Here is a 27,909-nt window from a genome sequence, read left to right on the forward strand (position 1 = left end):
ACACGGCCAACGGGCTGATGCGCTTCTACAGGGTAGACGCGGCCGGGAAGAAGGCAAAAGCATCGACTAGCGACTCCCCAGAGTCGAGCAGCTTCCTCAAGCAGGTCTGGGCGGCCGACTTCTTTTACGCGGTGAGAGGTCGGGCTTTGGGTCAGGCATTGACAGTGACACGGCTGATTTAGTGCTGCAGATGCAGTCGATGCAGTCGCCTCCAGCAGCTGTGCAATCACAGAGGGGGTAGGGGAAGGGCTGGTTGAGCAGCCATGCCAGTTTCAGGGTTTTCACAACACAAGTGTGACAGCAGACAGGAGCCGGGCCCTTGAGTCCTGCAGAGCGCCGAACGGCGGGCGCTCCCTTGTTGGGAGATCCTCTCAGGTAGCTGCTTGAGTGGGGGATGCCCCCGCAGCCGATGGGCAAGAGGCGATCTGCGTGGAACAGGGCTTCTTACGAACCCATATCCAGAGGCACCCCTTGCTTGCTCATGTTCACTATGCCAGCGCCTACCCTGTTGATATGCAGCTGGGGCCCACGCCGAACTCCCATCGCAGGTCACCAAGACCGGCACCGGCGCAAACAGCTGCGACCAGGGCGTCTTTGCAATGGACGTCAAGTACGACAAATGGGTGGGGCGCTATGTCATCTCTGCTGTTTGTGACGACTGGTTACACCCGAGGATACTTCTGGCGGTCTCTGCGACAGACTCTGTCACCGGTTTCTGGAACTTGTACAGTGTCCCAGCGGACAATGCTGGCACAAGCTGGAAATGTGCCAACGGCCGAAGGGGCTACCCTGACTACACTCAGGTGAGTACAGCACTTGGGTTGTGGGGGGGAGGGTGGAAGGGAGCGGGTGCAGACTGTGACATGACATGTGGCTGCGCCACCACATTATTGGACAGGGGTTCAGTGTCAGTATCACAGTATCTTGTGCGGGGACGCTGTGTCCTAAGGCTGGCATGTGCTCCACCAGCCCAGCTTGCTGCTGCCACTGCTGATCCCTTGGGCAATCGACTGCACTGCTGCACGCCTTAATCCTCCATGGCCTCCCTGAACCCCTTCCCATCACCGCCCCAACGCCTGATAGATTGGATACAACCGTGATGGAGTATTTGTCACTTGGGTGGCCATCTGCCGGGAGGAGGTGGATGTCAGCCAGATCCAGTCTGGGGCGATGCTGTACGCCTTTGGTAAATGGGCAATATACGGGGTGAGTAGAGTGTGCGGCGGCAGGACGCAAGGGGGCGGGGGTCTGACGGATGCTGTTGGGGCACGGGTGTGTGTGTGTGGAAGGGTGATGTGGGGCACGTGTGGCAGTACTGAGCAGCGTTGCTGTTGAGCACACATGAAAGGCCCCTGTGAACCCATTGCTGGGCCCGACTCACCGACCACCCAGGGCAACGACCCCTCACTTGCCGGCAAGAAGTTCTGGGTCCCTGTCTACACTGGGCAGGACCTTTGCACAGCTTTGCAGGACCAGGCACCCTACACCCTGCCCACAGGAGGCAACTGCGGCGCCGCCTTTAATCAGCTGCAGCCCATCGTGCCACAGACGCCAGCTGATGTGCGGGCCGGAGAATCCTTCTTTGTGCTGGACGTGAGCAACGGGTGCCAGGGTCGGGGGAGTGCAAGGGCATCTAGCAACAGATAGCACTGGTTGCTGGTGAAGGTTTGCTGGCCATGGCGATTTTGCTGGCCCATGCTGCCTTGCTCCCCATGAGAACTCCCAGGCAATAAATCACTCACTCCTCACCAAGCAGTGCGCCGTAGTTGAAGCTCACGTCACGCTCGCCCTTCCAACACTCACATCCCTTCCCTCAAAGTTCTACTGGGAGCAGCTGTCACGCCGCAAGTTTGTTCTGGCATCCCTCGTTGCCACCGGGACCCTCTGGGACCACAATGGGTTGGGCACCCCTGTGCCATACCTGGTGGGAAGGTTTGTCGACCGTGGGGACGACGCCTACGTGAACGAGGGCACCCTCCTGGAACAGGCTGGCGATGCTTCCTCACAGTCTGGCCAACTTGATGCTGGGGCAGCCAACCCGCGGGGCTACTGGAACGGCGGGGTGAGTGGGGCTCTCTATGCGGGGCGTGAAGCGCAAAACCAGGTGACAAGAGCTTTCATGGCGGCAGACATGTGAGGCAGCCTGACCAGCACACAAAACTTGGCCAGGCGGCTTTCTGGACAGCAGCGTCTTGCCCTGATGCACATGTGAACTCACTTCAACTTGACACGACCACTTGTGCAGCAGCGTCTCGCCGCCGACTCAACTCTGCTTGGTGAGACCAGCTGCCAGGCACAAGCCACACGTCATCCGCGAATCCCTGCCTGCACCCTTGCCTCCAACAATTATTGCCACCGGCCAGGCAGCCTTCGCCAATGGTCGGATCTACATTGCTGACCGCACAGACGTGGAGGACCCCCCAGCTCCGCCTGGCGCCAGCGGCGCCCCTGCAAGCAGCTTGTACAATCCCCGTCCCTCTGTCTACTGGGCGTGGATTGTGCCGACGTTTGCGGCTTATGGGCCGTGCGCCTGCTACTGGAACTTCAATTGGGGGTACGGGTATGCCTGGATCTGGGACCAGGCGTGCTACAATCCTGTGACTGGCGTGTTGACTGGCGGCGGTGGAGGCACGTACCTGCCTGGGCGCCGGCGCCAGCGCCGGCGTCGACGGTTGCAAGGGACGGCGCTCCGGCCGCCAGGCATGGGTGCAGGGGCAACTGCATCTGGCCGCGACTTTTCAGGTGTCGTTCAGAACGGAAATGGGCTCAGCGCTGGCGGCTCTGCAACCAGCAGCAGCAGCAGCGGCGGCGGCGGCAGCGGCGGCGGCGGCAGCAGCAGCGGCATCAGTGGAGGTTGGTCGACGACGATCAAGCAGCGCCGCACACCAAACAAGGTCTACACCGCAGCTGCAGACGCAGTTGCTTACACAGTCCGCACGCAGGCGCCCGCCGGCGCGTCCGTCGTCAAGCCGCCGCCTAGTGAAGCTGCAGCGGCGCGCGTCCGCCCCAACCAGGTCACGGCCGCGCTGGCGGCCGTGGTCGCAGCGTCAAAGGCCAAGGCGACAGGCACGTGGCAGGCGGCCGGCGCCATTGTCAGCGGCGACCCCGCCGGCCAGTGGCGTGATGTATACATGTCTCAAGCGTACTATGACCCGCGGTACGCCATGTGGTCAATCAACTTTGACTGCCGCTTCAGAGCGGACTGGAATGTGCGCAACACAGTGACACTGCTGGCGACGGTGGTAAAGTCTGGCGTCATATCGTACGGGTCAGCAGCTAGCGAAGCAGATGCGCCCCTTGGCCTGGCATACCCCCAGGTGGCGGTCAGGGGCGGCACCATGCTGGTCACCTACACATACAGCTCGTCAGCAAACATGCCCGCTGTCCCAGGGGTGCGCTTTGCTGATGTGCCGGCCTATGCAGGTGAGGGAAAGGGGGGCGACGAGGGTGTGTCTTGGTCCATGCCGCAGGCTCCCCCTTCTTCACCTTTCACATGCGAGTTTTTACTTTCTTGATGCATTGACTGACTGCTTGCTTTCCCCTTCACCAACCCCCCCCCCCCCACCACTGCATCTGCACGCCTCACCGCAGGTGTTGGATTCACGCTGATCAATTCAGCCACAAAAGCCACGACCGTCAACGTGGCCTTCCAGCAGGACCCGTTGTATGGCCCCATAACCCAGTCTAGCCAGCGGTTTGGCGATTATGCGGGCATTGACATCCACCCGACCAGCGGGCGAATATGGAGCGTGAACCATGCGGTGTGGGCGCCGCATTACGCGGTGGATGGTGCGACCGTCGTCAGCAACGCGGGTGCGCGCATAACCATTTTTGCATGATGGGGTTTTGACTGTTGACATGTTTACTGGCGGAAGTTAACGATTCCGTGCACTTTATTAATCTTGTGTGTTTACAGCCGCTGCGACCCAGCAGCACGAAACCCAATCAGCGTGCGCTTGTGACCCCAATGCACGACCAGGCAGACCTTCAAGCGCTTCCCTCTGCTCTGACGTGACCTCTGCCTATTGCATATTTGATGTACTCACAACGATTGTCGTCAGAGGACTGCAGCGACAGAAGCTGCCTCGGCATACATGCCTGTAACTGTGTTTGCAGCTCACGATACCAGCGTCTGTACTGTACGACAATCAGATTGTGGGAAAACACTGACGCAAGAGTCAGGATTATGCACATGAGCTTCTGCAACATGCAGCTGGCTGTTCTAATTGCATGGAGTGCACGCAACATACACAGTCGACGTCCGCCGGGCCCTGGCAGGAACCCAACGGCCTTGGGCCAGGCCGGATCGTTGCGTTACCGCCCTGTCATGGAAACAATCCATCGACACATACAAAGGCATGCTTGCGCAGTGCATTGGGTCTCGTAAGGTCTCAGTCGCTGATCAGTGCCCATGCCAGTGCCCCTTGGTTGCTGCCTGCACGCAGGCCTGTGCGGGCTGCTGATTACGGCTTGTCGCATTTGCCATGGCCCATATTAGTTCCCGGATTCAATCACATCGGCCTCCGTATGATACTGAGGGCAACAGTGCAGACAACACTGTGCATACAATCGTGCAGGGTCTGTTCTGCAGAGCCGTCCAGGCCAGGTCACTGAGTAACCTGCGTGCCTGTCAGGTCACACACGCCGGGACAGCAGCGACAGAACCAATGGTGTGCACTGAGTTCGGTAAGCGCTGTGTTCTCTGTTTTTAACTTTGGGATCAGCAAGGGGCCATCCTAGAAAATGACGCGCCTCATCTCGGTCGCGCTGGTGCTGCTCGCCCTGGGCACTGGTGAGAAAGAAAAGAAGTCGTGCCAGGAAGGTTTTGGCTTCGCGTCAGACCGGCGCACCCGTGCGTGCCTGCCACACGCGGAGTGACGACGTATCCTGCGCGGTCGGCCGGCCATCCTGGGCCCCCGCTTGTGCGTTAGAGGGCGCAAACCACGCTAAAAAATCGTATGTGATGAATCAAACGATGAAGCAACTGACCGGGATCCCCTCTGGCCACAGGCGTATTGGCCCAGGCTCCGAAGACAGCAGCGCCTGCTGCTGGTGCGGCGCTGACCAGCGCGCCGGTGCTGGAGGCCGGACCTGCCGTGCTCGCTCTTCCTGATGGTGCAGGCAAGTGTGGCTTTGAGGATGGTGGGGGCGATCATGGCAAATGCACCCTGCTGATGCACAGACGTCAAGGGGGCCACGAGGCTGCCGGCGTGCGGCTGCACTAGTGGGCACGCTCCGGCACCCAGGCCGGCGTTGAGCCTTCTGTTTGTTCAAGCGGCCCTCAGTGCACGAAGGGAGGTACAAGGTGTGTATTCATCAGCAAGAAGAGCCTGTCATCTCTATTAGCCACGCGCCCACCCCCCGTCAACGCGCCCCTGCCACAGCAGCACCAGCCACGGGAGCAGAGGCAACCTCGCTGGTGGAGGTGGGCCCCGCAGCGGCGGCAGACGCGGCTCCTGTGGCCGTGACCAAGACGGCGGCCACTGCCAAGACAGCACCGGCCGCGGCCTCGGCGGCAACCCCCCTGGCAGAGGCGGGCCTCGCTCCGGCGGCAGACGTGGTCCCCGCTCCCGTCGTGGCTGATGACGTGGTGCCGGCTCCTGCTGCCAAGGTGGGGACCTGCGGCGCGGCACATTCACAGAGGACGATGCCTTTTGCGTGCTGGGGCTGCAGGCAAGGCGTGGAACCCCAGGGACGCGCTTGAAAGGGCTGCGAGGGTCACGACCCTTGCCTCTCATTGGAGTCACACTGTCCCCAGGGCATGCAACATAGACGCATGCTAGTTGAGGGCTTACACCCTGTACGCGCATGTTGCACCCCCCTGCCTTGCCTGCTCTGCCCGCGTCGGCCGAGGCCGCCCTTGTGGCGTTTGCGCCCGACGCACTGGCGCATGTCCCTGTGGCAGCGGCCACACCCGGCGCCGCAGCTGCTGTTCGAAAGCCCGTGGTGGCAGCCACTGCCTACGCGCCAGTGCCAAACTCTGGACCCTTATCGCAACCTCCCCTTGACCTCACTTCAAGGCTGCGCCCGTCCCCGCGCCTGCCCCCAAGCCCGCGGCCGCCCCTGCGGTCGTCGCTGCGGCCGAGCCGCAGCCTGTGCCTGCTCCTGCGGCAAAGGCCGCGGTTGCGCCTGCCCCTGTCAAGGCCGCTGTGCCTGCGGCTGTGGCGGCGCCAGCGCTGGCTCCGGCCCCCGTGGAGGCACCTGTTGATGAGGCCCCAGTGGAGCCAGTGGTGCCAGGTGGGTGATGCTGAGCTGGTGAACAGGCTGGCAAACAGTTTGTTTGAACATCACAATTGATCGGCTCTGGGCGACTCGAACAGTCCATCGGAACAAACACGTTCACACCATTGTCGCATCCCCCCCCCGCCTTGACACAGCTCCTGTAGCCACGGCGCCGGCGGCTGCTGCCGCTGTTGAGCCCGCCCCCACCGCACCAGCGGCCGCTGCCAAGCCTGCCGCCACTGGCGCCGCAAAGCCTGCCCCGGCCGTGCCCAAGGTTGGTTGGTTGGATGCACACGTGCCCACTGGACCTTCGCCACTTTGCCCTGTTCATCGCCACAACCGCTGGCTCGCCGGCTTGCCAAAGAACGTATCCTCACTGTTGTGCTGTATGACAAACACTGCATCCTGTTGTTAAGCTAGGCCGTCCTGCTCAAGACAATATTGACACCCTTTTTTTGACTTCCCTGTCACACAGGCCGCTCCTGCTGCGGCGGCCGCCGCCACTGACGCTGAGGTGCCCAAGGCTGCCTCTCAGACGCCCGATTTTGTGGAGGCCCCGGTCGAGGCTAGCCTGCCAGTGGCTAGCCCCGCCGCAGGCGCCCTGGCCTCCGCTCGACCCAAGGTTGTCGAGTCTGCTGTCTGCACAGTTTGAGCCACCCAGTGTGCACTTGTCAGCGCACTCCCCAGACTGCCATTGACCGATCGGCTTCACACACACCCTTTTCAGCTCACTGCAATGCCTCACGCCTCCACGATATGAAATGCAGGCCTCCACCTCTCCTGGCACTATCATCGAGGTCACGCCGCCAATCGCTGGGTGGGTGACATACCTCCAGGGGCCCCTGCTGCCAAGATCAACCCCCTCCCCGCCCAAAAGCCCGGCCAACCTGGGCCTGATATCCCACGTGCTTCCTTTCCTACTGCACATGCCATGGCCGGCGCTACACACCATCACAATTAAATCAGCAACAATCAATGCCCTACGCTACCACCTGCAGGCCCGAGGTGGTGTCTGCCACGGCCCCGGCTGCATCTGGCAACGGCGGCCTCAACCTGACACTGCCGGCCGCGCCCAGCGGCGTTGTGGTGGATGCGCCCGTCACGCTCACGGGCGGCACCCCAAAGAAGCGGCCCGCTGAGAGCGCCGCCGCACCCCGCGTTGGCGCCGCCAGGGCGCTGGCGGCAGTTGTGGCCGTGGCGGCGCTCGCGGCAGTCCTGTGATGAGCAGTTGCCCCTGCCAGCGCTCGAGGCGTGGCGCCCCGTGGCGCTTTATCAAAACCCAAACGGATGGCTCGTGCGCCCTTTAAAGAGCAGCCGGCCGCCGAGCAAAAACTCTGCAGGTGCCGTGTTACGGCCCAACTGTCATTCCTCCTCTCCGCTGCCCTGAAAAGGCGCGAGCGCCCGCTGCTTTCTTTCTATGCAGTGCAAGAGGCGTGGCATGTTGCTGTTGGCACGCAACTCGCCTACACAATTGCCCCGCCTGGTGGTGTGCGATGGTACAGCCCGTCCAGGTGTCATTTTTGGCCGCGCCGTCCTCACGCACTATCCCACAATGCAAAAGCTCACTCGACATGCGCTTGCTGGGCTCTCATGCACAACTTCCCACAGTGTTGTATGTCACCTCATCCTCACTTTTACATCGCCGAGCCCCTTCGCGTAGCTACACACCTGCTGGAAGGGGCAGGGCAACGCCATAGTAATCCTTTTTCAGGTTGCAAACGCCCATGTCACAGGGCTTCGTGCGGCGTCAGGTGCCTCACTTGGTAATACAGTAGCGCGATGCCCAGCAGCAGCCAATTTGCCAGCAATGCTCTGTCATGAGGTGCACCGGGCACTGCTGCCCCATGGACTCGAACGAACACGGCAAAGCCACACCGGTCAGTTTTTTCATCAACAGGCATTTACATGAATGCACGTTCAGCAGTTCGGAGTAGCAGTGGAGCTCCAAGTAATGTCAGTTGGCAGCTGCAGGAGCACCGCCAGACACGGCTGGCAGGCAGGAGGCAGGCAGCCATCTGTGCAGGGACGCTTTTGTGTTGCTACTCATCACAGTACCGCTGTGTGATTTTCTGGGTAGTGCCTTGGCACTGTGATCCCCCCCGCCCGCATTGGGCAACAATTAAAAGAAGGGGAGACTGATTGGGCGGGGGGGAGCCACTGCACCACCACTGCTCCAGCACACTCAGACAGCGGCTGTGCTGGGCAGCCGCGCTGCGCCAGGGGACTCGTGCTTCTGATCTGTCTCCCCTCGCGGGCATTGCGGGGCCGCTTCTGTGAGGAGGCGACGGCACTTGGGCGACAGCACAGCTACTAACGTCACCTGCTGTGAGCGGTCAAAGGCTGTCATTTGCATTCCAAGCGGCTTCCCTGTGCTATGGTATCTGCGAATCAAGAGGTTTCAGATAATCCTGGATTTGAGCGCGCACAGCGCTTGACTCTCTGCAGCAGCTCCTCCCCTCTGCTTGCACTGCGGTGCTTGAGTGAAGCAAGTGACCTGCGTGAGCGTCCGACATGCACGGCCTTTGGCTTTTGGCGCAAGACGGCATTCAAAGTGACAATTATTTTGGTTGAAATCCTCTGTTACTTGACGCTAATAGCGCAGCATCCGTTGCATCCTCTTGCAGCGCTTCCCGACAGGTTTGCTCGCTCGGGCTCATTAGGATTAGTATCAGTTGGTGTTATTTTACATACGTGTATTTTTGGTCGACCATGGGATGCTCAAGACACCTGGCGGTGCTCGTCATCTGCGCTGCAGGCGAGTACAGCAGCTCGCGGGTTACCGTGATGCGGTCAGTGAATGATAATAAATTGTACAATTCCTGTTGCTGTTGCGGCCGTGCACCGGGGACGGCCGCTCACCCATACAGTGCGCCTAGCGCGCACAAGGACTGCTGGAGAGACTGCTCGTGCTGTATGTGAGGCGCCTGCGTACGAACGGTACCACTCTGCACATCTTTGTCACCTCTCTTCAATACACTATCCTGACATGACATCATTATTTTTCATGCACAGTCGCAGTGGCTCAGGCTGCGAGGCTAGGGCCTGGCGTGCAGTTCCTGCATGGCAGTGATGGCCCCAGCAGGTGGAGCGGCATGCCGGCAGCTGCTCTTTGCATCGCAGCATGTGCCTATCAGGAGGAGGCGTTTGCAGTGTGATGTTGCATGCACATCTTGATCTTGACTTTACTTAATAGTTATACATGTTGGTGGCCATGCCGCAACTGTTGCTGGCTGTCACTCTGCCAACACAATCACAAGTAAGCACCCACCCACCCTGCTACTCTTCGTCCTTGCTTGCATCTTTGCAGGAGCCTCCTGCAGAACACAGCTGGCATGCTGACCCCGGCAGACCTTGGTCAGCAGCTGGCCAGGATTCAGGGGGCCACTCCAGCCGCCAACGCCGCCGCAGCGACCGGGCCACCCGCCGCTGCTGCGCCCGGCGCCGCCGGCACGAGCTCGGCGCCAGCGGTGGCGCCCGCGGCCCTGGATGCGGCCCCTGCCGCTGCCATTGCGGGTGGCAGCACGAATGGCGTCAGCAACGCTGCTGCGCCTGCGAGCGGCACCACTGCTGTTGGCGCCACCACGGCTCCCTCGCGCACCGCTGTTTCGGTGCCTGCTGCCGCCACAGCCGCCGATGCTAGCAGCACACCCAGAGCCGACGGCACCGCAGCCGCAGCCACCGACAGCGGCGTCCCGGCCGCCTCGGACACCACGGTGACCCCCGTGTCCACAACCGCAGCGACCTCGGAGGGCCTCCTGCCGATTGATGACAGGGGCGAGGTGCCGGATGCAATCGCGGCTGGCGACGCTTCGGCAAATGACGTGGACGCGACCCCCACTGAGGCCATCGCGATCACTGGCAACACCACGGCAGTCGCAGCGAATGCCACGTCTATGGTACCTGGCGCTGCAGCTGCCGCCAACGCGACCGACCCCATCCGTGCAAACAGAACCGCGGCAGCCGCTGCTGTCCTTGCGACCCTGGGGGCGAACGCCACCGACGCCTCGGACGCCGCTGCCAGGGGCAAGGCCGTCGACAAGAATGGGGCTGGCCTGGTGACAACTCTGACAGAAGATGACATCACTGGTTCCGAAAGGATAAAGATCTCCAGCGCAACCTCGGCCCGTGCCAAGGGGATCGCGGAGCGCGCCAGCGTCGGCGTCATCGTCGGCGCCGTGCTGGGGTCAGTGGCTGCCGTCGGGCTGGTCGCTTGTTGCGTGGTGGTGGTGCGGCGGCACATAGCACGCAACAAGTACGAGCGCTTTGCAGAGATCTGACGCGATAGGTCCCTTTGCTTTGATTGTCAACAGCCAATAACTCAAGCACTGCCAAAACAAACCCAACTACATGTCTATTTCCCTGTTTCATTCGTATGTGCCTTGTGTGCGCTGTCCCCTTGTGTAACGCTGTGCAGTCCAGTGTTCTTGCTTGTTTGTGTTTGCACAGCAGCTGTGGCACGTGACACACCATGGGCTCGTTCATCACACCAGGGGGGGTTTTACAGTGCAGCTCTCGGTGCCGTTGCTGCTGCGTGGCTGCCGCGCATAAGCGGGGCCGCTGTACAGGACCTTTGGCGTGATGGTCGATCAGATGTGGCGCATTTGCAGCGCCCAAAAATGCTGTGCTGCTGCGCTCGCTTCAAGCGACCTCAGGGAGTGCGCGAGACACAGGAAAATGCCGCTGCATGGTCCACTCGGCCGCAATCACGCGGCGGTCATGTCACCCCGCGTCAGCCACCGCCACTGGCTCTGGCAAGCATGGGCCAGCCGGAGCTTTAGCCGCCGGAGCGGCCCGCCGTGTGGCGAGCGAGTTGGCGACCGGACGCTCGCCGGGCAGGCCACGCCCGCCGCCCAGCGCCCCCGCGGCGGCCCGGCCCGCCGCCCCGGCGTAGCGCCGCCGGTTGGTGCCGCCCGGGCCGCCGGCGCCTGTCCCCGCTGCGCCTGCGCTCACGCCCGCGTCCCCGCCTGGGCCCGCGGCGGGCTCGCGGCCCTCGCAGCCAGCAGGCACCACCAGATGGTCGCCGTCTGGATCGTCCGGCCCCTTGTAAAGGCCCCGCCGCCTCGCACTGTCCCGCAGCTCTCGCAGCAGCGCGTGCACATGCTCCGGCGTCAGCCGCTCCGGCAGCGGCACGCGCCCGCGCGCCGCGCCGCCGCCCGCGGCGCCGCCGGCACGGTCCTGCGTCTTTGCGTCGCCGCGGTTGGCAGTCTCCGGTGCGCCGCCGCGCAGGCGGGGCCGGACGGGCGGCAGGCGTGGGTCGAAGCAAGAGACGGTGACAGGCGTGTAGGAGCTCAGGGAGCAGGCTGCAACTGCATGGAAAGACCTGGTCGGTTCAGCGTGTGGTATGGTGTGTAATGTGTCATTGTGTGCTTGCAACTTTGCTCGTGAGATTGAGGCTTGCTAATAGACTGCTGGGGAGACGTGCCCGCACAACCCCTTGGTTTAGGGTTCGAATATTGGGGTTCAAGGGACAGGGGCTTTGTACCGCAGAGCGCAGGTGCGCGCTGCGCTGCTGCATGAGCTGGCGTCGCTGTTGCTGCGTGCCCACCTGCTCCAATCCAGGGCCGTCACGGGCGCGCCGCCCAGCTCAAGGTTTGGCAGCCGCGCAGACGCGCCGCTCTCAAACAGCCAGCAGGTGACCGTGCCGTCCTCCGAGCCGCAAAGCAGATACCGGCCGTCTGATTGTTGCGTGAGCGATCGCAGGAGTGACATGCTAGAGGTTGACCAGGGGGAAATAGGTGGTGAGAGGAGCTGCCGAAACACTGTGAACTGTTGCCGCACGTAACAAGGCATTTTGTACGCCTTCCCTCTGGTGTCGGTGCCGCGCAGCATGGCGCATGCAATTGCCCAACGACTGGACATGGGCGCACCTGGGCTGATGGCCGCCTTGAGGGGCCCTGTGCCCGCCCTCACGCTTCCAAAACGACGATTCAAGATCAGGAGCTTGAGGTCAAGGGACGCCAGGTTGCCAGACCTGCTCAGCGCAACGAGGTGGCGGCCACCCGGGTGGGGCGCCAGCTGGGCGATGGGGGAGCCCGCCAGGTGTGCGCACGCGCGCAGCTTCTTCAGGGGCTCGGGGCAGCTTCCCCGCAGGTCCACCGCGATCTCATGCACCTGCATTGGGATGATGGATGTGCAGGGGATGGTTGGCAGCTCGGCGCAGTCTGCACATATGATGAGCCAGCACAAGTTTCTTTTCCGGCGCCCTGGGCCTGTCATCTTCATAAAAGCACCCGGTCGGGTGACAGGCGTTTTTCGGCAGTCACATGTGTGCGCAGGCGCAGATGTACGCAGGGCGCGGGCCGGCAGGCCGTCCGGGCTGATCACCAGTCCTGCGGCGTCGCCGGCGTAGAGGCGTGACCCAAGGGAGTCAAACGCCAGCGCCTCCACGCGCGCTGCCAGCGGCTGCGACCACCCGCACGGCACGGGTGCCAAACAAGAGAGTGGTGGGCGAGGTCAGGGGCGAGCATGCTTGGAGAAGGCATCAACTTTGGGACTGGGAGCAAAACTGGCGACAGCCTCAGAAGCCCAAATCCTGCCAGCCAGGTGCCTGCACGCGCCCGCCCGGCGAGGGCGAGCCTCGCAGACTTCTTTCTCATTGGGTTCAATGAGCAGTCACCTGTGTGGCAAACAGCAACAGCCCTCTCTGGGCGTCCCATAGCCTAACAGCGCCGTCGAAGCCGGCGGTGGCCACCACGTCGGCCCCCAGGCCTGCCAGGGGGCAGAACTCGGCGGCATACACAAAGCACGCGTGCTGCAGCGTAGACGCGGCAGCGGCGCCCGGAGCCTCTGGCGATGCGGGAGACTCACGGGCTCCGCTGGCGCTGCCGAGGGGGCAAGTGCTCACGAGGCTGCCTGCGCCGCCAGTGGGGCTGCCGAGGCTGCAAGTAGCTAAAAGGCCGCTGCTGTTGCCTGCACCCAGGGCAGCAGTGCTAAGGAAAATGCCGGTGGAGGCAGCGACGGCACCCTCACAATGAAAGATGCCGGACAGCCCCAAGGGTGGCAACCGCCAGACCTTGGCAGTCATGTCACCGCTGGCGGTGACTAGTGCGGAGTCGTCAGGTGCCCATGCCATGCTGTACACCAGGCCATCATGTGACCCCAGGACAGTTGTCAGCCGGCCTGTCAGGCCGTGATACAGGACCACCTGCTTGAAGGCAAGGAGGGGGAGCGTGCACGCACGCACGCTTTCTTGTGTGTGTGTGTGTGTGTGTGTGTGTGTGTGTGTGTGTGTGTGTGTGTGTGTGTGTGTGTGCGCGTGCGTGCGTGCGCACGCGCGCGTGCACGCGCTTGTGTCTGTGTGGGTGTGCTTGCTAGAGGGTAGTGTGAGGGCAAGGGGAGCGCGTGCGAAAAGCTCACGCCATCAATTTGCATGGAGCATTGTTGTGAAAAACCTTGGCGGAGGTATTGATAAAAATTTTGGGTTACAGCAGATCTGCTGTGCGCCATCATCCATCAATACACCACTGCAAAGGCAACATGACCGCATGCTTTGCAACCTTCAGGCAGGCGGGTAGGGCACGCCAGACCCACCATAGTGGCACCCTCTGCATTGCCGCACGCCGCCGCCAGCCACCGGCCGTCTCTCGAATACGAGACGCACGCACAGCCGCCTGCTGTGCCGCGCGGGCGCGCCGCAGGCGCATTGGGCAGCTGGCAGGGCACGGTGAAGGGGCGGTGCAGCGCCGCCTCCAGCGCGGCCGCGGCTGCGGCCGAGCCCGCGCTGCACGCGCCGTCCGCTCCGCCGGCAGATTGAGAGGCGTGGCGCTGGAGGCGCAGCAGGCCAAGCGGGAGACGCCCTTGGGGAGGGGTGAGGAGGGCCGAAGCGGGGTATCTTAACGGGTGATGTTGTGGGGCAGGTGACACGCCAGCTCAGCACAGCTTACAGTAGCCGCTGAGCTCACAGGCAGCGTTGCAAGCGCGCGCATGGCAAGGAGGCCCCCCCCCCGCTCACCAATCTCGAAGCCACTTCCATAGCCGGCCGGCAGCACCGGCTGCACACCCGCCGCCGCGTTCGTCACGACCACCATCGGCGCCGGCCGCGGCCGGGACAGGAGAGTCAAGATCAGCGCAGCCGGGTACTTCTCCGCGTCTCCCCGCGCCGCCAGCACGGCCGCTGCCAGCGGAGCCGCGGCTCCCGCGCCGCCCGGCGCATCTGGTGGCGTGCCAGCGGCGGCGGCCGCCGCGGCGGCGGCCGGTGCGTTGCCGAGTGTGGCGCGCCAGGATACGTACGCCGCCTTGGCGGGCGTGTCGGGGTACGGCGCAGGCGCGGCGAGCGCACCTGGATTGGCGCCGGCAGCACCCGGCGGGCGGGGCAGCACGAGGGAATCAGGAAGCCGCGGGCTGAGGAAAGCTGTTGCGCTCCAACTCACGGTGCTTGACAGGCTGATCTTGCACGCAAAGCAAGCAGCGGACAGCAAACTGCGCAGGCACGCCCCTCGAGCAGCGACCTGCAAGATGCGCCCCTGCAGCTGCCGGCAGCCCTGAACCTCAAAACATCCTACCTGGCGTGTGGTAGCGATACAGCTGCAGCGCCAGCCGCCGCCCTTCCCGCCCAACCTCGGCCGGCCCCAGCGCCCTCAGCCGCAGGAACCCCCACGCCACCCCCATGCCGAGCGCGCCGCCCCCGCCGCCGCCGGCCGCCTTGAAATTTTGCGGCAGCTGCCTGTAGCCGCGGAAGCTGGAGGGAAGCTGCAAGACCTCTACCAGCAGCAGGGCGTCCCCTTGGGCCAAGACTTGGGCGTCCACATCCAATTCGAGATCCTCGTCCCACACAGGCGCGGCGGCCGCCGCCTCGCCCTCGCCGCAGCTGCAACCGGCCTCACCGCTGGTGCTATGCGAAGGGCTGCGGAGCGGCGACGGCGGCGGTGGTGGCGGCGAGGGGGGCGGCGCCACGAGATCGCAGGGGCGGGTTTGCAGTGGCGGCAGGTAAGAGAGAAGGGCCGGCGCGGGGGCGGCGGTGTTGTTGCCTGTCGTCGCCAGCGCCGGGCGCCCGGGGTACTCCAATACCTGGGCATGGGTGCGACCAGCCGTGCGCCATCGTCAGAGAGAGCCGTGACAGAGGCCAAGGGTGGCAGAGTGAGCGCCGTCGGGTGTGAACCCGCTTTGCACGCCGCACCTCTGGAGCCCAGATACGCAGCCGCCGGTATGCGCGTGCGCCTGCCACTGCTGCGGCCGTCGCAACGCCACTCCTGCTGCTGCTCATCCAAAGCCAGCTTTTTACTCACTTGCGCCTGTGCCTCTGCATCCAGCGCCAGCCCCTTCGCTGCCGCGCCGCCCCCGCCACCGCCGCCGCCGCCGATGCCGCCACCGGTGCCCGGGCTGCCCTCACCGCAGCTGTCCCGCACAGCCCCTCCAGGCGGCGCGGGGGCCGCGGGCGCTGCCAGCCGCAGGTACTCCCCTGTGGCTGCACTCACGAGGTGCAGGCGCACCACCGGGCTGACCACCCATGGGGACGGCTCCAGCGGCGCGGAGCAGCGGTGCACCGTGAAGCACGTCAGGCCATCGCCGCCGCGGCTGCCGCCCGTGCTGCCAACCTCAGGACGGCTGGCGCCGGCGCCGCCACACTCGCCTGGCGGCAGTGCGCCGTGGCGGCGCCACATGGGGCTGCAGAGGTCCCCGTCAAAATCCGCCGCTGTCAGCGCGCCGCCCGCGGCGAGCGGCGGCGACGCGAGCGCGCCGCTGGCTTGGCGGACGGCGCGCGGCCGGCGCGGCGTGTCGGGGTCGGCGGGCGGCTGCGTGCGGACGGGCGCCAAGTTTGGGATTGCTGTGGTGCTGGCGTTCGCAGCCGCTGCCGCTGCCCCTGAGGCACCAACACCCACTGCATGTGGCTGCCCGTCTGGTGACCCGGCCTCCCCCGCTGCCGACGAGGCGGGAGCAGCGGCCGCCAACGCCTCTGCTGTGCGCCCCTCATTGCTCGTGGCAGGCTGGACGTTGCCCAGAGCCTTCTCACAAGCTGGTGTTCCTGCGGCTGCTGTCGGGGTGCCTGCATTCAACACGAAATCATGCCCGGAAGGCTGTGCTTCAAGGGCTGGGCTCACAGGTGTCGCACCATGCCCACCACCGCTGCAGCCGCTGCTGCCGCCGCCGCTGGCTATGCTGGCCCGGCTGCTGCTCCGCGAAGCACCGTTGCAAGGAGACGCGCCGCCTGCGGGCGCAGCTGCCGTTGCTTCAGATACACGGCTGCGGCGCTGGCCGTTGCGCAGGCTCCCTGTGCGGCGCGGCGCGAGGAAAGAGGACCCCGAACGCTCCTCAGCGATCAACTCCACTGGAAACCTCTGTGCTGGTGAAGCACTGTCGCTCCTGACCGGCCCTTGTTCTTCAAGCGGCGACGTGCCTGGCGCACCCTCCGGCCAGGCACCGCCAACACCTGCGAAATCTGCATCGCCGCTGCTTTCGCCTGTCGCCGGTTCCATGGATTGCATGTGAGCCGGGTGCTGCGGCTCGCTGAGCTGCGTTTTGGTTTTGTATGCCTCCTAAACCTTCGACTCGATCCTGCGCTTCGCTGGGCTGCACGGTTTCAGGTGTCATCTACTCCCAGGCTGCGGCACTGCATCGGAGTATACACCATTTAATCTTATTGCATTACGCTCAATAGGCCGCGCGATGCGTTCAGAAAAGTCAAGCTCTTCCCATGTCTGGTCTTCAGTACGATTTTGCGACAGGATGTCGAAGCTACGGTACATACATGCGTGTTTTTGTAAAGGTAAACAGTCTTGCAGCTGCGACTTGCACCTAGCATTGCAGAGTGTGCTGGGGACGTACCAGAGCCTGTGCTGTCGGCTGCACACCCTGCGCACCTCCTGCATTGCGGCACAATTATGGTACGAGCAAGCGGCCATTGCGTTTGTGCGCATTTCAAAATGCGTGCATTTCAAAACGCGTGCATGCGGGTACAGGCTCCACTCGTGCGGGTACGCCTGCGTTTACTGAGCCTTGGGCGCGAGCCCTCGTTTGCCATGTCAAGGCGCATTCCCCCAGCCACTCTGTTTTCCTCCAAGCTATGCCAGCTTCCAGGAGCGCCGTTGACAACAGGCCGCAGGGCCAAAGCCGCCATGCGAACGAACCGTTACACACAGTCCAAGCATCGCACAGAAACCCGCATCAAAAAGGGGAGAGCGCCCGGCGCGTTCTGACGTCCTGCACGCTTCCCATCAGCACCCGGCAGGGCAATGCGGCACACGCCACTCACACCGGAACGGGGTGCTGCTGTCGCCGACGCGCCGGCGAAGCACACTTCTGCCGGTGGCGCGCGCGGGGCAGGCGCGCCTCGGCTGAGTCCCTCAACACATACGCTGCTGCAGCTATTAATCAAGGCCCTCGCTCCAGGGGAGCACAACACTCACACCGCAGCTGTTGCGGGGATTCAACCGCGCTTCACGGGGTCGAAGGTGGACACCGCGGTGATGGCAACGGCGATGCCGCCCAGGACCACGCCGCCCGCAATCAGCGAGTAGAGGAAGTTCCTGGTTGATATCAAATGAGACAGGGCGGAGCGGCACGGCGGTTGTGCGATTAGGGCACACCAAGCTTGAATCGTACGCCCGCGGGCAAGGGGGTTGACCGCGGTGCGAAGAGCCAATCTCGAAGAAGAACAGTGCCAGCCGGGCGCCTCGAAAGGCGCGCTCTGCAACCCTCTGACAGCTGCACGCCCACATTCCCTGTCCCACCATGCATAATCAACTCACTTGAGGGAGGGGGTCACGGCGGCCTCAGCGACCAGGGGGGAGGCCATCATGGCGCCCACGCCGCTGATCACGCCCGCGGTCACGGCGGCCACAGCGCGCTCCTGCTTCTGGGCGCTGTGGTGGCGATGAGAGCGTACATGGGCAAGTGCAGCGGTGATTTAGGTCGGCCCGCTTCGTGTAGGCTCGCGAGCTCCGATCAAACTTCACCCTCACCCGAGGGTCGTCCGCACTGCAGCTGCGCAGGTCCAGCGCGCGCCCCTGCGTGCGCCTGGACCGTCCGCTGCTGCCCTGTGCGTTCCCTCTTCTGCTGACAGGTCCAACGAGAGTGTCTGCCGCGCATATGGGGACGGCCATGGAGTGCGCAGCACGGAGCCCGCCCGAGATGACCCGCTGTGGTTTAGCTTTGCCGGGACGAAGCCCAGCACAGTGGCCCGAAAACCGCGTCTGCCTGCACGAGACGCATCGAAAAACTGCGCCTTCCAATTCCGCACCTGGCGCGCACGCTGAGCCTGGGGCGCGCCACCGAGCAGCGCACGCCTGCAGATAACGACAGCAGGGCCACGCGGGGGTCAGCAGGAAATCACCATAATCCCAATGAGGCAGGTTGCACGCTAAGAAGGTCCCGGATCTCACTGGGGGCGGCACGGGCCACGGTGGCCTTCTGCTGCATGCGGAGAGCCATCTCTGATGTGCGTGGTTGTGTTTTGCGAGCAAAAGCGAGGAAGTGGTGGTGTGCGTGCAGGAGTGACAGGGGAGGGCTGTGGCAACAGAAAGACCCTGCGCCGATCAACCTGACTGCTGGCTCGCCGGTTCCGCTTCAGAGCGGCACCCTTGGAAGCCCCGACACCTCCGCGGGGCATGTGCGGCTGTAGAATGCTGATTCATTGGTGTGACGATGCACATCCAGGCCGCTGCGATCCACGCTTTCCGGGCTTATGCCCACATGGCAGGTGAGCTGCTGTATTCAAACATGGTCACCACCTATCAGAGCCTTTTCCTTCCAGCAGTTCGCAGCCATGAATTCTGAGTACGACGGATGCATTTGCACATTACAAGTACGGATGGTTCACTAGGCAGCGACAGTGGCCGCCACGCTGGACGCCCACCAGCGCCCTCAGTGCACTTTGGGGCGCTTGTGCTCCCGCTCACGTGAGCGATTGCACAGCTGGATGCAACACTCTCGCCCCAAGACAAGTGCCCATGCAATCGAGACAAGCAAGCTGCAAAGCTGCCACAGTCCGTCCCCCACAAGGCATTCCTGCATGCGTCGCAGTCCTACTGCCAGAGGGTCGTGGGGCCTGCCCCAAGGCCTGTGCCAACACACTAGCCACGTCTGTTCCTATGAACCTGTACAACTTATGTCTCCATGGGTGCCTCCTCGCCCCCCGCTTGCTCTGACACCGCTGCCGCGCCTGCGCCAGAACCATCACCAGCACCATCGCCGCCTCCAGCCTGTGCAGCGGCCGCTGCTGCCTGTTGCAGGGGGTTGCAGTTGAAGAGCAACGCCTTGACCAGCTGGCTGCTGAGGCCCTTCACCTGAAGATCAAACGGCAGGGTTTGGGTGATAAGGGTCTTAGAGGAGTGGGTACGGCGACAGGTTGTAGCACTCAAAGCAAAGGGGTGTCACGAGCTGCTGCGGTCCACGGGAAACGATTTGGTCGGACCAACTGGTGTTGCTCATGCAACCCGCCAGGGGGGAGGGTCCGCTTAAACAGATTGATGCCCTTTCAACCATGGTGCATGCCAGTACCAGCTTACCTGCTCGGCGCTTAGTTTGCCCACATCCCGGCAAATTTTGTTGAGGGGCCCCTCGTCACCCCCACCACCGCCCTTCTTGCCACTGGCTGCTGCCGCGCCGACGTAGCGACCCATCCGTGCCCCTTGAGACAGGGTGGACTCAGCCTTGAAAGGTGAACGATGCGGGGGGGGGGGGGTGTTGTTGTTGCAAAAAAACGTGCGTGCAGGGTTGAGCCCTTTTGCCCATCACCGATGCCAGCAAAGGCTCATATCCAGGCTTTCTAAATCAACACATGTATGCATGTGAGTGTGCATGCACACACACGCACACGCCCACGTGGGTGTGCGCACACACACACACACACACACACACACACACACACACTCACACACACACACACACACACCAGCGCATGCATGCTCGCACTTGCACACAAACACAGACACCACCAGCAAGCTCATGGCACTCAAGATACAGCCGCACACACACCTGCTCCAGCTTTTCTGCCACGTCGCTGATGCCACCAGCTGTGTATTCCCGGTTGCCTGTGAAGAGTGGTGGCGGTGATTGGGCGGCATAGGCGACAGCTGCCACTGCACCAGCGAGCGTCCCAGCACACACACGGAAGCAACGCAACAACATGATGGGGTCAAACAGGTCACATTGGGTGACGTTTTCTAAGTTAAGGGTGAAGCTGCTCTGCCCTGTGCCAGTCTCCAGCCTCTCATCGTCCCACAAAGCACGTCCGATGCAGTCAACCCACCGACGAGGGGTGACGCGCTGAGGGTGTTGACCCAGTAGCTGTTCCACAGCAGGTCCAGCAGGGCAGCGTCGAGGGACGACTTGAAGAAGGTGATGTCCAGCGAATAGTACTGCAGTGTGTGGAAGAAGAGTTGTGTGTGTGTTGATGTGTGTGTGCGTGCGTGCACAAACGCGTGCGTATTTGTGTGTGTGTGTGTGTTTGTGTGTGTTTGTGTTTGTGTGTGTTTGTGTTTGTGTGTGTGAGTGTGTGTGTGTGTGTGTGTGTGTGTGTGTGTGTGCGCGCGCGCGCACGCGCCCGCGTGAACGTGCGTGCACGCGCATGCACACGCTTGCATGCGGGTTGTGCGCATTCGTGCTTGTGTGAGAGTGCATGGGCTGTGTGAGCGGATGAGTGTCAGTAAAATTCAAAATTGTACTGCAAGCAGAGGTCTATATGCAGGCAACACTGGCGCACATTTCTGCAGCCTTAGGCCTCAATTCCACGATCTCCCTTTCCCCTCTCTCTTTGCACCCCCTATCTCCCCGCAGCGCCCCCACCTGCTTTGCGTGCACACCGAAGTCCTCAATCTTTGAAAGGGGGATGGTCTGGTACTCGCTGGGCCCCTCGTCAGGGGGCTTGTAGCCCTCGGGGTAGGTCCTGATTGGGCCAAAGGGGGTGGGGGCGATGATGAGGTGAGCTGCAGAGGACGTTCACGGGGTGATCGAGGCAGGGCAGGAGCCGGTGACAAGATTTCATTGCAGCCTTGGATGGCCGTGCACTGCACGCCCGAGATAAATCGCAGGAGATCCTCCCCTTTGCTCTCTGCTGCACCGCCCCTGTTGCCCTTGGGTGCGCGTGCATAGATGGCTTTCCACCTCGCCCACCTGAAGGCGCCGATCTCGACCTTGCCGCTGGCCATGGTGCGCACCGGGTCCACCACCACCTGACAGCGGTCGGCAGGTGAGGGGAGGGGGGGGGCAAACAAAGCAGTGAGCACGAGGTGCATTCCCGGAGGGTCCGTGGGGCTGGCAGAATAAGTGCTGCATGAGTATCTACAGCTCGCAGCAGGGGCACGCGTTGCACAATGAACGAGCCGCCGAGCCACGGAGCGGCGAGTTGGCTTGCCCCGATTTTGCAGTGTTGCGGCGGCAGCAGGGGGTGCTGCATGTCAGCAGGGGCGGGGGCTCACTGCGAGGAAGGGCTCCTGGAACTGCTGGTTGAGCATCTGAGTGGAGCAGTCGATGCCTGTCAACGAGGACGAGGGGAAGGAGTTGGTGTTTGCAACACGCTTGTGTTGGCGCACCACCGGTCGTGACTGGGACAATCATGCGAGCGGGGTGAGACGTACGCGGAGGTCAGGGCAGGACACACGCAGCGTAGCCGTGCATGGCGGCCGCGGGGTCGTGGTGAGAATCAGCAAGACGAGCGGAGAGCAAGATGAGCAGAGAGTTGTACACGCACCTGAGAGCCAGCAGCCATAGCCAGGGTGAGAGTGATACCAGCCCACAACGTTCTCGGGGCGCCCCACACACTGCACGAGAACAGCGAGGGATGTTGGGGCCATGCCTCCCGCAAAGGGTGGATGCGCTTGGCATGTGAGGGAGTGCAATGCCTACAGGCAAGGGTGGAGCCAACGGGCCCCCATCTGCCTGCACCCTTTGCAGCGCCACTCCGAAGGGAGCTGACCGCAGCAGCAGAGGTGCGGCCGCTGTTGCCGACGATGCCGTTAGTCCCCCATGCGTCCCTTGACCTCCCTTCCCCCTGACCTTGGTGCTGTCTACAAAATCCACCATGTACTCATACGCCTCCGCCTTTGATGCGAGGAATGAGGGGATGCAGGGTTGCGCAGGTTGATTATGGGGACCCGGGCTGTGCAGGTGCTGATTCAACGCCTTGCCCAGGGACAGGGTGATGCCTTTTGTGTTCCTGAATCATCAGCCCGCCCCATCGACATGACACCAGCAGGCGCCTGCCCATGCACATGCCCACCTGCGCGTTCACGCGGGTCTCCGTCCCCTCCACTGGCAGCGCAAAGCTGTCGATGACCACAAACGTGTCACCTTGCACCTTCCCCTGCATGAGGCCCATCACCTGGCAAGGTGGAGAGCGCAGCGGAAAAGAATCGCATGCGTGTACGCGTGTGTTTGTGTATGTGTGTGTGCTTGTGCGCGTGCGCACGTGCATATGTGTGTGCGCGTGTGCGCGCACACGCATGTGTGCGTGTGCGCGCATGTGTGCACACGCGCGTGAGTGCGCGCGCGTGTGCATATCGCGCACATGTAGAAAGCGAGGGGAAGCGGCCGCCTCAGTTGCAAGGCTCCGCTTCCAAAGCAGGGCCTCCTGCAGCACAGATAACGCATCCAAACGCTTGATTCTCCTCACCTCCAGGTTGCCGCCAGACCGCGCATGGATTGCCATCTTGAGCAGCGCCAGAGCCGACATGCGCACACTGGCGGGCAAAAGGGGATGGTACGGCCGTGTAGGACTGCGCCTGGAATTGTAGGTGTGGCGCCTGCATGCAGGCTTCATTGACACGTTGCAACACGTGCAATCATCCATAGACCTGCAGCTGCAAATGATTGTTGTTGAACCACACACTTGCAGGGCTTGACCGAGCGCCAACTGCGCGACTCGCCCCTCGCCGCTCACATCCTCCACACTCACTGCTTGAAATACTGGGGATCTTTCTGCCAGGGCTTCTGCTGTTGGATGGTCTGCTGCTCCTGAAGGTCATACCTGTAAAGCCCATCGGCCTCGCTGGCGGATGTGGACGCAACGGCGTTCTCCAGTTCCCACCGCTGCTGCGCGACGCTTGCGCCCGCTGCCATGATGGCACGCCGCGGCCCCGCTGCGAGGTTTACGCCAGCCAGAAAGTTGATGTGGTCGATCTATGGCTCACGGGTTGGTGAAGTGTGTCGGAGGAGGCGCGGGCAGCGTCCAGATCAGGATGATCTCCGTGTGTGCTTCAGCGGGGTGCGGCTGAGACTCCGTGTTATAACAGATTTTTATAGCGGACTTACGCAACGGATTGGCAGATACCGAGGCTCATATGCGCACGCTGCCCACGGCATGCTGGGTGCGGTGTGTGTTGATCATGGAGGGCGCATCCTGCGAGGCGTTGACCCTGTTGAGGCACCTCTGTGGCACCTGGGATGTACTCTTGCCAGCAAAGGCCCCAGGTTGTTCTGGACGCATCAGATATACACTTTGCAGTCTGAATCAAACCCAACAGGCTTGATTTCAGGCACTGCCCGAGCCACCGCCATTCACGGATGCCACTCGCTGATTCAGATTTAGCACAAGTGGTGTGCTAAATCAACAAAGCAGTGCCACAGGCCATGCAATTAATGAATGCGGGGTGGCACAAATGCTAATATGTTTCACGCAGAGTGTTTACTGGTTTATTGGTCACAGCCCCTTTTGTGGGTTTTTTCGGCATCCCCTCCATCCCATGATCACGGCCCGAAGCGCCTGGCAGCAGATCGCAGCAGGCGCCGCGCATTGCCCCCAACAGCATTGGCCAAGCCGCCCATGCCGCTCATCTTGACTGTTAACGCCGGACCCGCCGCTGCCGCTGGACCCGCATAGCCACGCACGGACGCAACCAGTGACTGCAGCAGCTGTGCAGGGTCTTCAGGCGTGGAGCCATTTCTTGCCAGGGTGGCATTCACGACATCTGCAAGGCGGCCTGTGCCTGCGCGCAAGGGGCAAGGCGCCCCTTGGCGGCAGGTGATCGTGCCGGGGCTGGCGGACCCCCCAAAAGCAGCGAAAGCCGTGGGGAGATCAACGACTGCCAGTGCCGCCGCATCAGTACTGCTAATCGAGGGGGTGCTGGTGCAGGCGCCCTCCAGCAGTGCATTCAGATAGCCCACGGGCGTTGCAATGGTAGCACCAGCGCCGGCCACGGGTTGACTGGATGACCTGCGCAGTGTGCAAAGTGGTAGGGTGTGTGGAGAGAGGGACGGTGCAACAGCGCCCGGCCGTGGGCAAGCCTCCCAGGATGCAGGTCAGCGCGTACAACGGCGACGGAGCGGAGCGGGCACCGGGCCAGCCAGGATCTTTGCAGCTTCTGACACATTTGATTGGTCATCATGGCTGCATTGCATCAGGTTGCCTGGCCCCAACCCGCGCCCGGCCCCCGCTGACATGCACACCGCCCATTTTGCACAACTGCAACCTTTGGACTTTCCGTGCGTAGACAGGCAAAAGGAAGAACACAATCCCAACTTGCAGGCGCAAACCGTGTTCGAGATGGGATGCGCACATGTACGCGTTGTACACTGCACAGATGTTTCGGATGGCGTCAACAGCATCATTAATTGTGCCGCTGGACTCGCCGGAAGCAGGTGCGCGGGCGAGATTTGAGCGATTGGTCGACGCTGTTGAGTTGGCCGGCCCTGCAGAGAGCTGTTGAGCGATGGCGTCCAGGCGCGTGCGGGCGACGTCCAGCCGTGCGGCCAGCTCTGACCTGGTCCCCAGGAAGAGCTGGCCCACTGTCGGCGCTGTTGGCACGGCGACAGCACTGATGTTTGAGCGAGCGGCCGATGCTAGGGTGGCGCCCGCCGCGTCGATTACCGAACTCCCAAGGAGTGAGAACAAAAGTGCTGGGATGAGGTCGGCGCCGGCGGCGACATCCGCTGGGGTAGCAGACTGCGCAACCGCAGCTTCCACGCGGCGTAAGCGCTGAGCTGGCAGAATCGAGGCGTTCAGGGTGCTTGAAGGTGGGACAGCACTGTCATTGCCAGGAGCGTCCAAGGCAACTTGTCTGGCGTCACCAGGGCGGACGGCGCCGGACTGAACGCTGGCAGCAAAGGATCCCAGCTCGTTGACCACTGGCAGGTTCAGGCTCGGCACGACACCTGTCAGTGCCTCCTGTACGCATGGGCGGCAGCAGTGCGTGCGTGGAAGGTGCACGGAAGGTGAGCGTCTGAACGGCGCCAGCCGGCAACATGCGAGCAGCGCCATTTGTGCCCAGGCTGCCATGCTAACACACCCTACCGGGATCCTACCGGCTGTTTGGCAGCAAATGCGGCGGGGTTGGTGGTGGTCTCATCCTGTGCGGCGCCACAGCTGCTGCCAGCAAGGGCAGCCAATACAAGCGTCCCCAGCACACAGATGGACCGAGAGTGCTGCTGCATGGTGCCGATGTTATAATGTGGGCATGTGACCTACAAGTGGAGGGTGTCAAACAAACGACGAAAACCAAAAACAAAAGGGCTGCAAGCGCAGTTCGCGGAGCTTCTGATTTCGTGATCGGCCGAGACACACCGCACAGAGTAGCACGAGGGTGGAAAACCCCAGGAAAAGACCTGGGATTGATGCATCTTGCGTTGGAGAACGTCTTCAACACGAGCGTGTGTCTCATGTTGACCCAATTGACTGATGACATCCTGCCCAGACATACAAAAAAACATGCGTCGAGGTTCTGAACAGTCAATCACACGGTATTCACATATTGAATGCAAGTCCTTATGTTCATTGATGCTTGTTGAAATCCCCTGTCTGTGGCAGGCCTGTGCGTAGCAGGTAAGGCATTGCTGGTGCGTCCTAAAGCGCATCGCGCGCGTGAGGAGTTTGCACGGCAAGATGTAGCCCAACAACGAAAGACGGCCAGAGTTGAATAAAGCAATGCCATAAAATTCAAGAGGGGCAAACGTTGCATGGAAGTGCGGGCAACTGCAGCCGGGCCTGGCACGGTCCTGAGAAGTCAGGCGCGCAGGCTCAACTGAACATGCTCATCAACTTGATGTGCTGGGCGCCAAGACCGGGACCAGCCTTCCCCCTCAACATGGCCCTGCTCGATCTGGCAGGTGCACACCCGGCCCGAGCACCTTTCCGCCCCCCCCGCCGTGCTGCATCTTTGGGCCCACGCCTGTCTCACTGGCCGACCACGCACTTAAGCATGATCGGGTGGACCGCGCTGCCGACTATTATCTCTATCGTCCAGCCTTGATAACCCAACATTTGACCCACCAGACGGACCGTGGGGTCAGTAGTCAGGTAGGTTCATAGGTGACCGCGTTCCAACCGACTCGTCCACCCGCTGTGACAAATGCGAACAACGTCTGTTTGGCATCACTATACCACCTAGGTTAGCATGTGTATTGCAGGCTCATAGGTTGGTTGCATCGCCGCAGCTTGATCTTGCACAAGCGCCTCGCTGCCGGGTGGCACAGTATAGGATCAGCGAAACAACTTTTCGACTGCAGAGCGCTCATTTCTAGGCTACAGCTGCGGCGTGCGCCGCAGCAGAGGCAGCAGCGGCAGGGCGGCGACGCGCAGCAGCGAAACGTGCCGCGCTCAGTTGGGCGTTGCAGCGGCGCACACCCTGCCGCGATGGAGTTCCGCGAATACGCTTGGGCGCAGCAGCTGTACAGGCAGCGCCTGATCTACGGCCCGGCCGCCGAGGCGACGGAGAAGTCGTACCCCAAGTACCCGGCTGCAGCGCTGCGCGAGCTCATCCGCCAGTCCAAGCACCCCCACAACCTCGAGCCCCTGCTGCTCACGCTCGCGCGCCCCGCCAACGACGACACCCGCAAGCGGTTCGCGGAGCTGGCCGGGGAGCTGGTCCTCGTGGAGCGCGCGCTGTCGGATGACGTCGTCTGCGAAGACCTGCAGGTGGTGGTTGGTGGCAGGGTGGAGAAGGCGCCAGACGGCATGCTCTACCCCGACAAGCACTCCCAGGTGGGGCGGGCGCTGCGTGCCGGCCCGCGTGAGCCGTGTGTGAAGCCTGCGGAGAACGCGCGGGGACATTCAGGCGACTGCACGGGCGAGGCAGCATGAAGCACACGCCCCGCGCCCCTCACCTGCGCCCTGCCGGGCCTGCGGGCCTGCCGACCTGGAGAGGTGTGCTTGTTTGTGCAGCAACCCTCCCCTCCACCCCCCCTCCACCAGGTGCCTTATGAGGTCTGGGTGCGCGTCGAGATGCTGCAAACGCTCACCATCATGTTGAACGAAGGCGCCGTGCGCTCCCTGACACCTGGCATGCAGTCAAAGCTGGTCAACGACCTGCTGGCGCGCGTGGCAGACTCAGAGCGACACGCCTTGGTTCGGGGCTACGCGCTGCGCGCTGCGCACGCGGCGGTGGTTGCCTTCAACGCGGTGCGGCCCGAGGTGCTGCGGCCGGGCGGGGCACAAAGCGAGGGGGGTGCGGCGGCTGCAGGCCCGTTTGTGAGGGCGGCCGTGGCGGCGCTGCGGCTGGCGGCCGGCGACGCGGCGGATGACACCAACGGCGGCGCGGGCGGCGGCCCGGAGGCGGCGGCGGTCGCGGCAGCGGGGCCGATCAACCCGTACGTGGCAGACCCATTCGAGCGCCTCAAACTGCTCAGCACTGCCTGCCAGGCGCTGTACCTAGCCGTCACCGGCCCAGACGCGGCGCCCACGCTATTTGGCGCCGCCAGTCGGCAGCTGCGGGACACCCAGCAGCCCCCGGCAGTGCTGGCGCTCGCCGCCGCTGGTGCGGCGCCGCTGCTCGCACGCGCGGTCGAGGCGGCGGCGGCCGCGCTCCTGGATGAGCGCGCGGC

At 62.9% G+C, this 27,909-nt stretch overlaps 6 protein-coding genes across 6 annotated transcripts in view; 3 read left to right on the forward strand and 3 right to left on the reverse strand.

Annotated features, from left to right (window-relative positions):
- Positions 1 to 4,743: 4,743 nt before the first annotated feature.
- On the forward strand, positions 4,744 to 7,443 carry MNEG_1028 (hypothetical protein; the record flags this gene model as incomplete). The annotated part of the gene is made up of 8 exons (XM_014050484.1): positions 4,744 to 4,792; positions 5,011 to 5,142; positions 5,385 to 5,611; positions 6,021 to 6,237; positions 6,378 to 6,496; positions 6,698 to 6,844; positions 6,990 to 7,039; positions 7,221 to 7,443. 8 exons carry the CDS (start codon positions 4,744 to 4,746, stop codon positions 7,441 to 7,443), a joined length of 1,164 nt encoding a protein of 387 aa, XP_013905938.1.
- Positions 7,444 to 9,554: 2,111 nt separating this feature from the next.
- On the forward strand, positions 9,555 to 10,499 carry MNEG_1029 (hypothetical protein; the record flags this gene model as incomplete). The annotated part of the gene is made up of 1 exon (XM_014050485.1): positions 9,555 to 10,499. One exon carries the CDS (start codon positions 9,555 to 9,557, stop codon positions 10,497 to 10,499), a length of 945 nt encoding a protein of 314 aa, XP_013905939.1.
- A 442-nt stretch (positions 10,500 to 10,941) lies between these two features.
- On the reverse strand, positions 10,942 to 17,027 carry MNEG_1030 (hypothetical protein; the record flags this gene model as incomplete). Its single annotated transcript, XM_014050486.1, has 10 exons — positions 10,942 to 11,542; positions 11,768 to 11,897; positions 12,090 to 12,333; positions 12,547 to 12,624; positions 12,839 to 13,366; positions 13,753 to 14,018; positions 14,174 to 14,500; positions 14,724 to 15,228; positions 15,447 to 15,953; positions 17,019 to 17,027. 10 exons carry the CDS (start codon positions 17,025 to 17,027, stop codon positions 10,942 to 10,944), a joined length of 3,195 nt encoding a protein of 1,064 aa, XP_013905940.1.
- Positions 17,028 to 17,584: 557 nt separating this feature from the next.
- MNEG_1031 (hypothetical protein) lies at positions 17,585 to 18,588 on the reverse strand (the record flags this gene model as incomplete). The annotated part of the gene is made up of 4 exons (XM_014050487.1): positions 17,585 to 17,684; positions 17,907 to 18,020; positions 18,398 to 18,443; positions 18,540 to 18,588. 4 exons carry the CDS (start codon positions 18,586 to 18,588, stop codon positions 17,585 to 17,587), a joined length of 309 nt encoding a protein of 102 aa, XP_013905941.1.
- Positions 18,589 to 19,262: 674 nt separating this feature from the next.
- Positions 19,263 to 23,214, reverse strand: MNEG_1032 (COP9 signalosome complex subunit 5; the record flags this gene model as incomplete). Its single annotated transcript, XM_014050488.1, has 12 exons — positions 19,263 to 19,442; positions 19,665 to 19,808; positions 20,134 to 20,189; positions 20,408 to 20,516; positions 20,944 to 21,043; positions 21,271 to 21,329; positions 21,576 to 21,631; positions 21,848 to 21,917; positions 22,153 to 22,197; positions 22,376 to 22,477; positions 22,769 to 22,835; positions 23,051 to 23,214. The coding sequence occupies 12 exons, from the start codon at positions 23,212 to 23,214 to the stop codon at positions 19,263 to 19,265; spliced, it is 1,152 nt and encodes a 383-aa protein (XP_013905942.1).
- A 3,508-nt stretch (positions 23,215 to 26,722) lies between these two features.
- MNEG_1033 (hypothetical protein) overlaps positions 26,723 to 27,909 on the forward strand; it is a gene marked incomplete at both ends in the record, with an annotated part of 2,189 nt that continues 1,002 nt past the window's right edge. The window contains 2 exons of the mRNA XM_014050489.1: positions 26,723 to 27,070; positions 27,281 to 27,842. Of these exons, the coding sequence (XP_013905943.1) occupies positions 26,723 to 27,070; positions 27,281 to 27,842 (910 nt within the window). The remainder of the gene's footprint in view (positions 27,071 to 27,280; positions 27,843 to 27,909) is intronic.

Source organism: Monoraphidium neglectum, assembly GCF_000611645.1.
Source record: "Monoraphidium neglectum strain SAG 48.87 unplaced genomic scaffold scaffold00096, whole genome shotgun sequence".
NCBI classification, from domain to species: Eukaryota; Viridiplantae; Chlorophyta; class Chlorophyceae; order Sphaeropleales; family Selenastraceae; genus Monoraphidium; species Monoraphidium neglectum.